General features: G+C 42.1%; 1 protein-coding gene and 1 long non-coding RNA gene across 9 annotated transcripts; one reads left to right on the top strand and one right to left on the bottom strand.

The window, feature by feature from the left end:
- Positions 1–59: 59 nt before the first annotated feature.
- Positions 60–14,832, bottom strand: lrrc61 (leucine rich repeat containing 61). Of its 3 annotated transcripts, none has more exons than XM_052512430.1 (4): positions 13,748–14,832; positions 962–1,060; positions 540–686; positions 60–234 (listed from the first exon to the last, which is right to left on the bottom strand). In XM_052512430.1, the coding sequence occupies exons 1-4, from the start codon at positions 13,779–13,781 to the stop codon at positions 173–175; spliced, it is 342 nt and encodes a 113-aa protein (XP_052368390.1). In that variant the 5' UTR covers positions 13,782–14,832; the 3' UTR covers positions 60–172. The 3 variants fall into 3 exon arrangements, with proteins under 3 accessions (XP_052368390.1, XP_052368391.1, XP_052368389.1); XM_052512431.1 differs by having other exon boundaries at positions 75–237; positions 968–1,060; positions 13,748–14,628; XM_052512429.1 differs by having other exon boundaries at positions 81–237; positions 13,748–14,621.
- LOC127926796 (uncharacterized) lies at positions 1,082–2,967 on the top strand. Of its 6 annotated transcripts, none has more exons than XR_008125101.1 (3): positions 1,082–1,423; positions 1,520–1,583; positions 1,720–2,967. It is a non-coding gene; the product is annotated as an uncharacterized LOC127926796 (long non-coding RNA). The 6 variants fall into 6 exon arrangements; XR_008125100.1 differs by having other exon boundaries at positions 1,656–2,967; XR_008125097.1 differs by having other exon boundaries at positions 1,624–2,967.
- Positions 14,833–16,640: the final 1,808 nt, after the last annotated feature.

Below are 16,640 nucleotides of genomic sequence, written 5' to 3'. Positions count from 1 at the left end.
GACCTGGTATTAGACCTACACTGGTATTAGACCTACACTGGTATTAGACCTGGTATTAGACCTACACTGGTATTAGACCTGGTATTAGACCTACACTGGTATTAGACCTGGTATTATCAGCACTTATCAGGCCTACACCGTTCTCACAGTACTGTAAATAGTAAATACATATTTACCTGGATATGAGGTTCCCAGCCACATTTAGGCTCTGTAAACTGTCACAGCAGGAAATGTCTTCTGGAAGCAGACAAAACATAAAAACATTTAAAGCTGGAATCGTTACTGGAGAAACCGCCATGTTCGTTTGGGATATTACAACACCTCAGTTCGTAAACAAAAACAAAAAGGCGACCAGCTGTTTCCCCTGATGTGGATTTCATCTTTAAAGATTACCATCACAGCGGACCACCAACCTGACATTTCCACACCGTCACACTTGACTTGTACTATAATCGGTATTGTAACAGCACAATGGAAACAGTGGACGAACGCATCCCGTGACAGTTTCACATGCAGTCGTGTATTGTAAAACTCTGTACCTAAGTTAGAGATCCTGTTGGCTGACACATTGAGTATCTGTAGTAGTCTCAGAGAAGAGAGTGGAGCCAGGTTCGTGATGTTGTTACCAGACAGATCCAGTCTCTCCAGATTTATACAGTCCCCGATACAGCCTAGATCATAGATCCCTGGAGAACAGAAAATTATTACAAAAAAACCTTCACAATCAGCTTATCCTGGAAAACACACATAACACACCACCACGTGTTAAAACGAAAAGGCTTACAAAGAAGCTACAATATCAAGTTGGCAACAAGCTCATGATGTGAAGCAGCCAAGATGAAGCTGGAGAGACTTGTGCTATTCTAGAGAACAAAAAGTACGACGACGACGACAAACTCTTCTATCTAGCGTCTGGTTTCTGGCTAGATTACAAGGTGACAATGATGTAATCTGATTTTACCGAGACCTCGGAGCTTCAGGAACAGAATAGATTCCAGATCAAACTCTCCTGTCCGGGACTTCAGCAGAACAGCTGTCACCTTGGAGACTCTCTCGGTTTCTGGGATATAAAAGGAGGAGAAGAAGATAAAACTAGAGTGGGGGATATCAAATCAAATCTTATTGAATACAACAGGTAGACCCTTAGTGAAATGCTGAATACAACAGGTAGACCCTTAGTGAAATGCTGAATACAACAGGTAGACCCTTAGTGAAATGCTGAATACAACAGGTAGACCCTTAGTGAAATGCTGAATACAACAGGTAGACCCTTAGTGAAATGCTGAATACAACAGGTAGACCCTTAGTGAAATGCTGAATACAACAGGTAGACCCTTAGTGAAATGCTGAATACAACAGGTAGACCCTTAGTGAAATGCTGAATACAACAGGTAGACCCTTAGTGAAATGCTGAATACAACAGGTAGACCCTTAGTGAAATGCTGAATACAACAGTTAGACCCTTAGTGAAATGCTGAATACAACAGTTAGACCCTTAGTGAAATGCTGAATACAACAGGTAGACCCTTAGTGAAATGCTGAATACAACAGGTAGACCCTTAGTGAAATGCTGAATACAACAGGTAGACCCTTAGACCCTTAGTGAAATGCTGAATACAACAGGTAGACCCTTAGTGAAATGCTGAATACAACAGGTAGACCCTTAGTGAAATGCTGAATACAACAGTTAGACCCTTAGTGAAATGCTGAATACAACAGGTAGACCCTTAGTGAAATGCTGAATACAACAGGTAGACCCTTAGTGAAATGCTGAATACAACAGTTAGACCCTTAGTGAAATGATGAATACAACAGGTAGACCCTTAGTGAAATGATGATTACAACAGGTAGACCCTTAGTGAAATGCTTACTTTCAAGCCCTTAACCAACAATGCAATTTTAAGAAAAATAAGAGTTAAGTAAAGAAATAAAAGTAACAAATAATGAAACAGCAGCTGTAAAATAACAATAGCGAGGGTTTATACAGGGAGTATCGGTACAGAGTCAATGTGCGGGGGCACCGGTTAGTCGAGGTAATATGTACATGTAGAGTTATTAAAGTGACGATGCATAGATAGAGTAGCAGCAGTGGAAAATACAATGCAAATAGTCTGGGTAGCCCTTTGATTAGCTTTTCAGGAGTCTTATGGATTGGAGGGTAGAAGCTGTTATGAAGCCTTTTGCACTCCGGTACCGCTTGTCGTGTGGTAGCAGAGAGAACAGTCTATGACTAGGGTGGCTCGAGTCTGACAATTGTTAGGGCCTTCCTCTGACAACACCTGGTAAAGAGGTCCTGGATGGCAGGAAGCTTGGCCCCAGTGATATACTGGGCCATATGCACTACCCTCTGTAGTGCCTTGCGGTCAGAGGACGAGCAATTGCCATACCAGGTAGTGAAGCAACCAGTCAGGATTATCACGATGTCGCAGCTGTAGAACATTGAGGATCTGAGGACCCATGACAAATCTTTTCAGTCTTCTGAAGGGGAATAGGCTTTGCCGTGCCCTCTTCACGACTGTCTTAGTGTGTTTGGACCATGAAAGTTTGTTGGCGATGTGAACAGAGATATTGAAGCGCTCAACCTGCTCCACTACAGCACCATTGATGAGAATGGGGGCGTGCTCGGTCCTTCTTTTCCTGTAGTCTACAATCATCTCCTTTGTCTTGACCACGTAGAGAGAAAGGTTGTTGTCCTGACACCACACAGCCAGGTCTCTCTTGATGATGGTGTTGGAGTCGTGCCTGGCCATGAAGTCATGAGTGAACAGGGAGTACAGGAGGGGACAGAGCACGCACCCCTGGGGGACCCCTGTGTTGAATGTAAAGTCATGGCCAAATGTTTTGAGAATGACACAATTATTAATTTCCACAAAGTTTGCTGCTTCAGTGTCTAGATATTTTTGTCAGATGTTACTATGGAATACTGAAGTGTCAAAGGCTTTTATTGACAATTACATGAAGTTGATGCAGAGTCAATTTTTGTCGTGTTGACCCGTCTCTGGGGGACTTTGCAATTAAATGCAATTCATCTGATCACTCTTCATAACATTCTGGAGTATATGCAAATACGCAAATTGCCATCATACCAACTGAGGCAACAGACTATGTGAAAATTTAGATTTGTGTCATTCTCAAAACTTTTGGCCATGACTGTATTTCCTACCCTTACTACCTGGGGGGCGGCCCATCAGGAAGTCCAGGATCCAGTTGCAACGGGTGGTGTTTAGTCCCAGGGTCCTTAGCTTATTGATGAGCTTCGAGGGCACTATGGTGGTGAACGCTGAGCTGTAGTCAATGAATAGCATTCTCACATATGTGTTCCTTTGTTCCAGGTGTGAAAGGGCAGTGTGGAGTGCAATAGAGATGGCATCATCTGTGGAACTGTAAGCAAATTGTAGTGGATCTAGGGTTTCTGGAATAATGGTGTTGTGAGCCATGACCAGACTTTCAAAGCACTTCATGGATACAGATGTGAGTGCTACGTGTCGGTAGTCATTTGGTTACCTTAGTGTTCTTGGGCACAGGGACTATGGTGGTCTGCTTGAAACATGTTGGTATTACAGACTCGGACAGGGAGAGGTTGAAAATGTCAGTGAAGACACTTGCCAGTAGGTCAGCACATGCTCGCAATACATGTCCTGGTAATCCGTATGTCCTGCGGCCTTGTGAATGTTGACATGTTTAAAGCCACAACGGTTACGGAGAGTGTGATCACACAGTCGTCTGGAACAGCTGGCGCTCTTATGCATGCTTCAGTGTTACTTATAAACTCACTCACCGAATCAGCTTATAAATCAATATTATTCTCTGAGGCTACCCAGAACATGTCCCAGTCCATGTGATCAAAACAATCTTGAAGCGTGGATTCCGATTGGTCAGACCAGGGTTTGAGTTTCTGCCTATGGGAATGGAGGTGCAAAATGAGTCGTGGTCAGATTTGCCGAAAGGAGGGCCTTGTAATCATCACGGAAGTTAGAGTAACAGTGATCCTGTGTTTTGCCTGCGTGAGTGCTACAATCAATATTCTGATAGAATTTAGGTAGCCTTGTTCTCTAATTTGCTTTGTTAAAATCAACCTTCCGGTTACTCGTCCAACGCTCTAACCACTAGGCTACCCTGCCGCCTCCACACTCTAACCACTAGGCTACCCTGCCGCCCCTTTTAATAACACTTCAGATTTTCTGGTTTAACAAAGAAATAACACATAACAAAACACTGCAAAGTTTCCTAAGGACTAGAAGTGAGGTCGGCCATCTCTGTTGGCGCCATCATTCGGGGAGGTCTAGTAGTAGGATCTCGATGTTACCCGTCCTTGGTAGAGCAACATGCTCAATGGCTGTATTTTTGAGGGAGGAGATGGGATGGTTAGCGTCAACAAAGTGATCTGCTACTGGATAGTCACCTGATTGAGCTGTGTTCAGCAATGCATTGTTTTAAATGCATTTGTGTTTGTCCTACGTAGGCTTTCCCACATGAACGGCTGAGGAGATTTCCTTTGTCTTGCATGAGACAATACCCGTAACAGTGATTTTGGACCTGTATGTGGGTGTCTGAAGGAGGATGTTTTTGTAGTGCTATTGCACTGTGCGCATGAGCAACATTTGTAGTTCCCTTAAAGACCCCAGTCAACTAATCAACACTTTATATCAATATCAACACAACCTTCTGTATGTTTAAGAAATATTGCTTTGTGCATCCGTTACCAAAAACTCACATCTTTAAGATATTTTCACATTTTTGTCCCTCATGAGGGAGGATAATGAAAGTTCACAGAAGTAACAAGTAATGGTAGACCTACCAATTAGTTATAGTGATTTTACTGATACCAATTTTGTTTATTCATTATTAAGTGCTTAAAACTCATAATTCTGTTGCCAAATTGTTAAGGGAATTATCAAAAAACAAAATTACTGCAACTAATTTGGCTACAATGGGAAACCATAAGCCACAGTTGGGTCACCTGCTACTGTCCTCCCTTCCACTAGCATACTGTTTTGTTTTGTTACAAAGTGGGATTAAAATGTATTTCGTTCTTTTTTGTCAACGATCTCCACACAATACTCAATGTCAAAGTGGAAGAAAACGTTATTCAAGATATATGTATACAGCATTCTAAAGATTGATTCAGTACATCGTTTGACATGTTTCTACTGACTGTTACGGAACTTTTGGACATTTCGTCACGTTATAGTGGACGTGCTTTGTGACTTTGGAATTGTTTACCAAACGCGCTAACCAAAGTAGCTAATTGGACATAAATAAACTGACATTTTCGAACAAATCAAGCATTTATTGTGGACCTGGGATTCCTAGGACCGCATTCTGATGTAGCTCATCAAAGGTAAGGAAACATTTATCATGTATTTTCTGGTTTCTGTTGACTCCAACATGGAGGCAAATTTGGCTACTGTTCTGAGTGCCGTCTCAGATTATTGCATGGGTTGCTTTTTCCGTAAACTTTTTTTGAAATCTGACACAGCAGTTGCATTAAGGAGAGGTATATCTATAATTCCATGTGTATAACTTGATTTATCATCTACACTTATGATGAGTATTTATGTTGAAACGATGTGGCTATGCAAAATCACTTCATGTTTTTGGAACTAGTGAATCATTTTATCTTTATTTCTGCTTTTTGTGAATGCTATATTTAGCTGGAAAATGGCTGTGCTTATTGTGGTTTGGTGGAGACCTGACATAATCGTTTCAATTAATAAAATCGCCACCGGACAATTTACATTGACCCCCTTCCTTTTGTAAACTGCTGCTACTCGCTGTTTATTATCTATGCATAGTCACTTCACCCCTACCTAAATGTACCAATTACCTCAACTAACCTGCAGACTGACTCGGTACCGGTGCCCCCTGTATATAGCCTCCACATTGCCTCGGTACCAGTGTGGAAAATGATTTAAGACTGAAACTCTCCAATACAACCCAACATTGCAGAGTTATGTGCATCCTTTCAAGCACACCCTTCTCATTAACCTGAGGTGAGTTATTCACTATTGTCGATGAACAAATACGGTTTTATATGTAAGATGGTTAAATAATGACCAAAATTATTTATTATATTATTACTTGTGTCCTGGTCCTATAAGAGCTCTGTCACTGAAAGAGCTGCAAAACCTGGACCCGTATAAATCAGCTGGGCTAGACAATCTGGACCCTTTCTTTCTAAAATTATCCGCCGCCATGGTTGCAACCCCTATTACCAGTCTGTTCAAACTCTCTTTTGTATCGTCTGAGATCCCCAAAGATTGGAAAGCTGCCGCGGTCATCCCTCTCTTCAAAGGGGGTGACACTCTACACCCAAACTGTTATAGACCTATATCCATCCTACCCTGCCTTTCTAAAGTCTTCGAAAGACAAGTTAATAAACAGATCACTGACCATTTCGAATCCCACCGTACCTTCTCTGATGTGCAATCCGGTTTCCGAGCTGGTCACGGGTGCACCTCAGCCATGCTCAAGGTACTAAACGATATCATAACCTCCATCAATAAAAGATTGTACTGTGCAGCCACCTTCATTGACCTGGCTTTCGACCAATCACTGCATTCATATCGGCAGACTCAACAGCCTTGATTTCTCAAATGACTGCCTCGCCTGGATCACTAACTACTTCTCAGACAGAGTTCAGTGTGCCAAATCGGAGGGCCTGTTGTCCGGACCTCTGGCAGTCTCTATGGGGGTACCACAGGTTTCAATTCTCGGGCCGACTCTTTTCTCTGTATATATCAACGATGTCGCTCTTGCTGCGGGTGACTCCTCGATCCACCTGTACGTAGACGACACCATTCTGTATACATCTGGCCCTTCTTTGGGCACTGTGTTACCTTCTCTAGGGTAGGGGGCAGCATTGGGAATTTTGGATGAATAGCGTGCCCAAATTAAACTGCCTGCTACTCAGCCATAAAAGCTAGAATATGCATATTATTAGTAGATTTGGATAGAAAACACTCTGACGTTTCTAAAACTGTTTGAATGATGTCTGTGAGTATAACAGAACTCATATGGCAGGCAAAAACCTGAGAGAAAAACCCACCAGGAAGTGGGAAATGTGAGGTTTGTAGTTTTTCAACTCATTGCCTATCGAATACACCGTGTCTATGGGGTCATATTGCACTTCCTAAGGCTTCCACTAGATGTCAACAGTCTTTAGAACCTTGTTTGATGCTTCTACTGTGAAGGAGGGGGTAATGAGAGGGGATTGAGTCAGTCTGCCAGAAAGGCATGAGCTGACCACGCACGTGAGCATTAGCTTGCATTCCATTGCAATTCTAAAGAAAGGAATTCTCCAGTTGTAACATTATTGAAGATTTATGTTAAAAACATCCTGAAGATTGATTCTATACATCGTTTGACATGTTTCTACGGACTGTAATGGAACTTTTTGACTTTTCATCTGCACCTAGTGATCGCGCCTCATGAATTTTGATTACTGGGCTAAAAGCGCGAACAAAAAGGAGGTATTTGATGGACATAAATTGACTTTATTGAACAAACCAAACATTTGTGGAACTGGGATTCCTGGGAGTGCATTCTGATGAAGATCATAAGAGGTAAGTGAATATTTATAAGGCCATTTCTGACTTCTGTTGACTACACATGGCGGATATTTTGGTCTCTAAGCGCTGTACTCAGATTATTGCATGGTGTGCTTTTTCCGTAAAGTGTTTTTGAAATCTGACACAGCGGTTGCATTAAGGAGAAGTGCATCTAAAATTCCATGTCTAACACTTGTATCTTTGATCAATGTTTATTATGAGTATTTCTGTAAATTGATTTGGCGCTCTGCAAAATCATCGGATGTTTTGGAACTACTGAAAATAACGAGCCAATGTAAAGACCTCCTTTGGCCGCCTTTCCTTCCAGTTCTCTGCTGCCAATGACTGGAACGAATTGCAAAAATCACTGAAGCTGGAGACTTATATTTCCCTCACTAACTTTAAATATCAGCTATCCGAGCAGCTAACCGATCGCTGCAGCTGTACATAGCCCATCTGTAAATAGCACACCCAATCTGCCTACCTCCTCCCCATAATTGTTTTTATTTACTTTTCTGCTCTTTTGCACACCAGAATTTCTACTCGCACATCATCATCTGCACATCTATCACTCCAGTGTTAACTTGCTAAATTGTAATTACTTCGCTACAATGGCCTATTTATTGCCTACCTCATGCCATTTGCACACACTGTATATAGACTTTCCAATTTTTCTACTGTATTATTGACTGTATGTTTGTTTATTCCATGTGTAACTGTGTTGTTGTTTGTGTCGCACTGCTTTGCTTTATCTTGGCCAGGTCACAGTTGTAAATGAGAAGATATTCTCAACTAGCCTACCTGGTTAAATAAAGGTGAAATAAAATAAATATAAAAAACTTCCCGCGAGCCAGGTTGTGAAAAACTCACACTCATTCTTATGTTTAATAAATGTATTGTATAGTGTGTGTGGCAGGCTTACAATGATGGCAAAAATCAACATTTGAGAGTGTGCTGACCCTGGTGCTAGAGGGGGTACGCAGCTGGAGGTTGAATGTTTGAAGGGGTACGGGACTATAAAAAGTTGGGAACCACTGATCTAGTAGAATTAGATGCACACTTTCCCACAATGCATTGGAAGAGATGGCTGCGAGTGATAGGCCCTGGTTTTCTTCAAGTAACCAAACAACAAACCTAGGCTAGTTAATTAGGAAGATACCCAATTCTGTAGCTCAGTTGGTAGAGCATGGCGCTTGTAACGCCAGGGTAGTGGGTTCGATCCCCGGGACCACCCATACGTAGAATGTATGCACACATGACTGTAAGTCGCTTTGGATAAAAGCGTCTGCTAAATGGCATATATTATTATTATTATTATATTACCCAAAGCTTCTGTGGTTTTCAAATGTACGCCAAGTAATTTTTGTTCTCCTTAAGAAGATCCTGAGTATTGTGTTTTTTTTATTTTTACCCTCCTTTTATTGTTCTCTTGGCCTTCGTCAGAGCTTTTAAACTAAATACTAAACCACATTTAGATTTCTGAAATATGTCGGCACCGGGACCTGGGGACGTGGCTTTGTTATTGATGTTAATCAGTCCATTTGATATGGATTGGTTTAGTTTGTTGAATTTGGAAAAATCTACATGCACTTGGCCCCACCTACTTAGCCAGTCGGTATACTTCATACTGTTTACAAAACGGCTAAACAGTATGTCTTATGTATGTCCTACGCTAGTATGGGTATTCAGTTTATGTATGTCCTACGCTAGTATGGGTATTCAGTTTATGTATGCCCTACGCTAGTATGGGTATTCAGTTCATGTATGCCCTACGCTAGTATGGGTATTCAGTTCATGTATGTCCTACGCTAGTATGGGTATTCAGTTTATGTATGTCCTACGCTAGTATGGGTATTCAGTTTATGTATGTCCTACGCTAGTATGGGTATTCAGTTTATGTATGTCCTACGCTAGTATGGGTATTCAGTTTATGTATGTCCTACGCTAGTATGGGTATTCAGTTTATGTATGTCCTACGCTAGTATGGGTATTCAGTTTATGTATGTCCTACGCTAGTATGGGTATTCAGTTTATGTATGTCCTACGCTAGTATGGGTATTCAGTTTATGTATGTCCTACGCTAGTATGGGTATTCAGTTTATGTATGTCCTACGCTAGTATGGGTATTCAGTTTATGTATGTCCTACGCTAGTATGGGTATTCAGTTTATGTATGTCCTACGCTAGTATGGGTATTCAGTTTATGTATGTCCTACGCTAGTATGGGTATTCAGTTTATGTATGTCCTACGCTAGTATGGGTATTCAGTTTATGTATGTCCTACGCTAGTATGGGTATTCAGTTTATGTATGTAGTACGCTAGTATGGGTATTCAGTTTATGTATGTAGTACGCTAGTATGGGTATTCAGTTTATGTATGTAGTACGCTAGTATGGGTATTCAGTTTATGTATGTAGTACGCTAGTATGGGTATTCGGACACGACCACTATTATTATGCACAGAGTACAAGCAACATGTGACTAAGTAAATTCTGACTCCTGAACTTATTGAGGCTTTCCATAACAAAATGGGTTGAATACGTATTGACTTAAGACATCCCTGCTTTTAATTTAGTATTAATTTGTCAATTTCTAAAAACATAATTCCATTTTGACATTATGGGCTATTGTGTAGGCCAGTGACACAAAATCAATTTTATATCCATTTAAAATTCTTAAAATGTTGAAAAAGTCAAAGGGTGTGAATACCTTTTGAAGGCACAGTATCTGTTCTTTTCTCTCTGTTGTCTGGTAGTAAAACAATCGGTGTCTAGACAACCTCTCTCTGCCTTAATCTCTCACTCTTCCAATTATAATGTCACCTCTCCCTGTGACCTTAGTCAGCATCCTCAACCCTACCGACACCGCACTTCCATAGACGTTGAAAAGTATTTGAAATTCGGTCAGTCCACCCTGACCTTGATGTTAACGTCCACAGACGGACCGGACCATAACTGGACCTATCATAGACGTATGTTTCACAAGTTTGGACAGTGCAGTAAGTAGAGCACAATAGAGTTGGCGCCCCCCCTTGGGTTGTGCCGTGGCGGAGATCTTTGTGGGCTATACTCGGCCTCGTCTCAGGATGGTAAGTTGGTGGTTGAAGATTTCCCTCTAGTGGTGTGGGGGCTGTGCTTTGGCAAAGTGGGTGGGGTTATATCCTTCCTGTTTGGCCCTGTCCGGGGGTATCGTCGGATGGGGCCACAGTGTCTCCTGACCCCTCCTGTCTCAGCCTCCAGTATTTATGTTGCAGTAGTTTGTGTCGGGGGGCTAGGGTCAGTTTGTTATATCTGGAGTACTTCTCCTGTCCTATCCGGTGTCCTGTGTGAATTTAAGTATGCTCTCTCTAATTCTCGCTTTCTCTCTCTCAGAGGACCTAAGCCCTAGGACCATGCCTCAGGACTACCTGGCATGATGACTCCTTGCTGTCCCCAGTCCACCTGGCCGTGCTGCTGCTCCAGTTTCAACTGTTCTGCCTGTGATTATTATTATTTGACCCTGCTGGTCATTTATGAACATTTGAACATCTTGTCCATGTTATAATCGCCACCCGGCACAGCCAGAAGAGGACTGGCCACCCCACATAGCCTGGTTCCTCTAGGTTTCTTCCTAGGTTTTGGCCTTTCTAGGGAGTTTTTCCTAGCCACCGTGCTTCTACAGCTGCATTGCTTGCTGTTTGGGGTTTTAGGCTGGGTTTCTGTACAGCACTTTGAGATATCAGCTGATGTACGAAGGGCTATATAAATCAATTTGATTTGAGTAGAGTACTGAGTACAGTACTGTACAGTGAGTAGAGCTGATTGGTTAAAAAACGCATTCCAGACAGTGTCTGTTTCACAAGTTACCACCGGCTAAATCTATGATATTAAAATGCCTATTTACTCTGTTCCATCTGACTGAACAATCCACAGTCTCATCAGTCCAGCCAGGAAATGTATAAACTTGGTCTCCACTATAAAAATCATCGAGACATTATCTCACATTTCTTTTAGACATTTAGTTTTCAACAGCGGACATTTGTATAAACCTTGCTGTTTGTCTCTCTGACATTTGCAACATTCAAATTTGATCTCCAGCTGTCCCATAGTAATGAATGTGTCGTGAGTTGGGACGAGACACAGGCAGGGAGCGTTTCTCAGCTAGTCAAAATCATGAATCAGCTGGCATCATTTTTATGGATATATTCAAATAAATGTGAATTGAACAAATGTAAAATGAAGCACAGCTAGTTTGAAGTCTTTCCAGCCTTAGTTTGAAGTGATTGTGTTAGAGGTGTTGTTTGCTAGCTCCTCTGAACTACAGTGTCCTGATGAAATCGCACCTCATTAGCTCATTGTTATGGATGTATCCAAATAAATGTCCCTAGAAAACAGCTTAAACAAATGCAAATACTTTGCTGTTATTCTGGCTGCACTTTTTGACGTGACTAAGTTAGCCGTAGTTGGCTTGCTAGCAAGCAAGGGATAAGAATGTTGCCAGCGTGTATGGCGATGGAACATTTAGAATGAACGGTTGCTCTGGCAACCGAACCAATAGAATGAACGACCTGACCTGAGCCCTAGGACCATGCCCCAGGACTACCTGACATGATGACTCCTTGCTGTCCCCAGTCCACCTGACTGTGCTGCTACTCCAGTTTCAACTGTTCTGCCTTATTATTATTCGACCATGCTGGTCATTTATGAACATTTGAACATCTCGGGCCATGTTCTGTTATAATCTCCACCCGGCACAGCCAGAAGAGGACTGGCCACCCCACATAGCCTGGTTCCTCTCTAGGTTTCTTCCTAGGTTTTGGCCTTTCTAGGGAGTTTTTCCTAGCCACCGTGCTTCTACAGCTGCATTGCTTGCTGTTTGGGGTTTTAGGCTGGGTTTTTGTACAGCACTTTGAGATATCAGCTGATGTACGAAGGGCTTTATAGATATATTTGATTTGACCTTCCGGCTTGTGTAGCAAGCTGAATGAAATAGTATAAACGATTGCTTGTGTAGCTAGATGAAATAGAATGAATTAATTAATCACATTAATGTTCATGTTTAATGAAATTATGTAAATCATTATTTGAATATGTTGGTAACCTGTAGTATAAAAGTGATAATGCCCTCAAAGCCAGTGTTTGGAGGATATATTGGCAAGGTTAGCTGGCCCTCAACTTCAGCCTAATAATACCCGTGCCAATATATCCTCCAAACACTGGCTTCTTCAGCATTATCACTTAAGTTGGGCGGCAGCGTAGCCTAGTGGTTAGAGCGTTGGACTAGTAACCGGAAGGTTGCGAGTTCAAACCCCCGAGCTGACAAGGTACAAGGTGTCGTTCTGCCCCTAATTTAACTAGGCAAGTCAGTTAAGAACAAATACTTATTTTCAATGACGGCCAAGGAACAGTGGGTTAACTGCCTTGTTCAGCGGCAGAACAACAGATTTGTACCTTGTCAGCTCGGAGATTTGAACTTGCAACATTTCGGTTACTAGTCCATTGTGCAGTACAGATCAGGGACCCATGATGTAATTCCATTACCAGGTGCAAATCCACTTCACTCAATAAACAAAAGAGATCTGTTCAAACTCAAGGTGGCATGTCATAGCCCCATTCTTTCTGCAGATATCTTTGAATCTTAATTCAGAGCATGGTGGCATAAAAACCTGCGGGAGATTTTACCATAATTCTGTCATCAAAGTCTACATTTGCACAGTCCTTCCACTAAATGAATCTTTGTAACGTTATCAGTGGACATTTTAAAGTAGTCCTTGTGAATAGAGATGTATGGTTTGTTATTAAGCTTTGAAATCAATGGTTGTTTGTCACCCCAAAAAAAAGAGTGATGACTACAATTCTGTCTCGGGGAAAATAATGACATGATTTCATTGTAGCTTGCTGGTTACAATGGCTTAAGATTTAGCCTACGCTGCTACCAGGCAAATACAGAGCAATTCATGAATTATGAATAAGTGACTGTGGACGAATATGCTACTGTATCAGATATGGCATAATAATCAACTAACCTTAAGGGAGATAAACGTTGTTTTGCTATCCGTTATGGTTAGAAATGACGTTAGTCGAGCCGTGTTTATCAGATGATTGTGCAGTAGCATAACGTTAGCAAGTGGTTGCCAAGGCAGCGGAAGGCTACTGTTGCTCTTGTTATTGTTAGCTAAGCAACAAGCTAAAACAACCATCTAGCTATGTATGACCTTACCTTGATCTTTCACGTCTCTCTTTGAATCCATCATGTTATAGTTCAGGTCAGTTAGCTCGTGTACCGAACATAGAAGTGGATAGTGATTTCTTCGATAATTTGGAGTGAAATTGTCATCTGTCCTTGATGTTGCAGGACAGAGCTGACGACGGTAACGCTAACCAGTGCAGGTAGCTACGGGATTAGCTAGCTAGCACGGTGGGCTAACATGATGCCTAATTTTTTGCACACTTGTTGGAAGCAAATGATTCCGCGAAAACGTTGCTACTCAGTTAAAACCGAAGCGAGCCACAACAAACTGTATTACTGTGTCCCGAAACGAGAAGAAAAAATGTCATGTTGACCTGAAATCCCTCTGTCCGGTCCGACCAGAGCTTCTGAGCACCAGGGAGCAGAAGAACTGTTGAATTTATGAATGCGCAACGCCGGTTCAATGTGACCGGGATCAATTAAACATCGGCAAAAAAAAATGATCTAAAATGATTGCCTGGAGCACAAATACAGTCACCAACTCTCTAGATTACATAAACAACCTAACCAGCTCTGCTGGGTGAGTAAGATGGTCAACGTGTTCAGAAGTATTTCTATCACTTGTGTCTAAAAGTAGCTTGGTCATTTTAGACAATTAACATTAAATTGTCCGCTGCCGTTGCGGTCAGACCAAACCTTACTCCTCGGCCGGGGCGTCCGGAGTGAAACGCTCTGATTTACTAACGCACCCTTAAAGATGACTCCCGGAGGACATGCGCGGTTTGGTTTGTTACGGTAACGTAGCTATCACCGCGGCTGTGTTCTGGAACTAGAAAAACGAGGTCCCTCATGTGCTTTATGTATTGATTTGTTGTTAATAAAAAAATATATTAAAAAAATAAAAATAAAAAAAAAACTAGAAAAACGAGGCTACGTATCCTCTTTCTACTAATACACGGGGAAAATACAATTGAGCAGATGAAACGGGAACAATATTTACGTCTGAAAAAAAAATATATATTTTTACCTTTATTTAGCTAGGCAAGTCAGTTAAGAACAAATTCTTATTTTCAATGACGGCCAAGGAACAGTGGGTTAACTGCCTTGTTCAGGGGCAGAACGACAGACTTACCAGCTCGGGAGTTTTGAATTTGCAACCTTCCGGTTGCTAGTCCACCACTCTAACCACTAGGCTACCCTGCCGCCCCGAATATTATTTGCAATCCAATGCTTGCGTGGGTGTTTGACAGACGCGCCTGATGGTAGCTACAAGTTGTTGCTGGTACTATTCTGTCATCGGCGGTGACAGCAGCTGGTGCTGAGACTCTCTGGAGGCTTTTCTATTTATTTTCTATTTATATCACCTTTATTTAACCAGGTTGGCCAGTAGAGAACAAATTCTCATTTACAACTGTGACCTGGCCAAGATAAAGCAAAGCAGTACGTTTAAAAACGACAACACAGAGTTACACAGAAACAAACGTACAGTCAATAACACAAAATAAAATAAAAATATACAATTATATGTACAGTGTGAGCAAATGTAGAAGAGAGGTAAGGCAATAAATAGGCACTAGAGGAGAGAATAATTACAATATAGCATTACTACTGGAGTGATAGATGTGCAAGTAGAGATACTGGGATGCAAAAGAGCAAGAGGGTACTTTATAATATGGGGATGAGGTAGTTGGGTGTGCTATGGAAGGAGTGTTCTATGGCATTGAAGCTCGTCTGGAGGTTTGCTTACACAGTGTCCAAAGAAGGACCAGAAGTATGGTGTCGTCTGCATAGAGGGGGTTAACACAGTGTCCAAAGAAGGACCAGAAGTATACAGAATGGTGTCGTCTGCGTAGAGGTGGACCAGAGAATCACCAGCAGCAAGAGTGACATCATTAATATATACAGAGAAAAGAGTCGGCCCGAGAATTGAACCCTGTGGCACCCCCATAGAGACTGCCAGAGGTTCGGACACAGGCCCTGCGATTTGACACACTGAACTCTATCAGAGAAGTAGTTGGTGAACCAGGCGAGGCAGTCATTTGAGAAACCAACGCTATTGAGTCTGCCAATAAGAATACTGTGATTGACAGAGTCGAAAGCCTTGGCCAGGTCGATGAAGACGGCTGCACAGTAATGTCTCTTATCGATCGATGGTGGTTGTGATGTCGTTTAGGACCTTGAGCGTGGCTGAGGTGCACCAATGACCAGCTCAGAAACCGGATTGCGTAGTGGAGAAGGTACGGTGGGATTCGAAATGGTCGGTGATCTGTTTGTTAACTTGGCTTTCGAAGATTTTAGAAAGGTACGGCAAGATGGATATAGGTCTATAACAGTTTGGGTCTAGAGTGTCTCCCCCTTTGAAGAGGGGGATGACTGCGGCAGCTTTCCAATCTTTGGGGATCTCAGACGATACGAAAGAGAGGTTGAACAGGCTAGTAATAGGGGTTGCAACAATTTCGACAGATAATTTTAGAGAGGGTGCAGATTGTCTTGCCCAGCTGATTTGTAGGGATCCAGATTTTGCAGCTCTTTCAGAACTTCAGCTGTCTGGATTTGGGTGAAGGAGAAGTAGGGGAGGCTTGGGCAAGTTGCTGCAGGGTGTGCAGAGCTGTTGGCCCGTGTAGGAGTAGCCAGGTGGAAAGCATGGCCAGCCGTAGAAAAATGCTTATTTTTACATTTAAGTCATTTAGCAGACGCTCTTATCCAGAGCGACTTACAAATTGAAATGATTGATTATTGTAGATTTATCAGTGGTGACTGTGTTTCCAAGCCTCAGTGCAGTGGGCAGCTGGGAGGAGGTGCTCTTATTCTCCATGGACTTTACAGTGTCCCAGAACTATTTGGAATTTGTGCTACAGGATGCACATTTCTGCTTGAAAAAGCTAGCCTTTGCTTTCCTAACTCTGTGTATAATGGTTCCTGA

The sequence above is a fragment of the Oncorhynchus keta genome, unplaced genomic scaffold (genome assembly GCF_023373465.1).
Source record: "Oncorhynchus keta strain PuntledgeMale-10-30-2019 unplaced genomic scaffold, Oket_V2 Un_contig_833_pilon_pilon, whole genome shotgun sequence".
Taxonomy (NCBI): Eukaryota; Metazoa; Chordata; class Actinopteri; order Salmoniformes; family Salmonidae; genus Oncorhynchus; species Oncorhynchus keta.
This window is presented reverse-complemented; position numbering and strand designations above follow the sequence as displayed.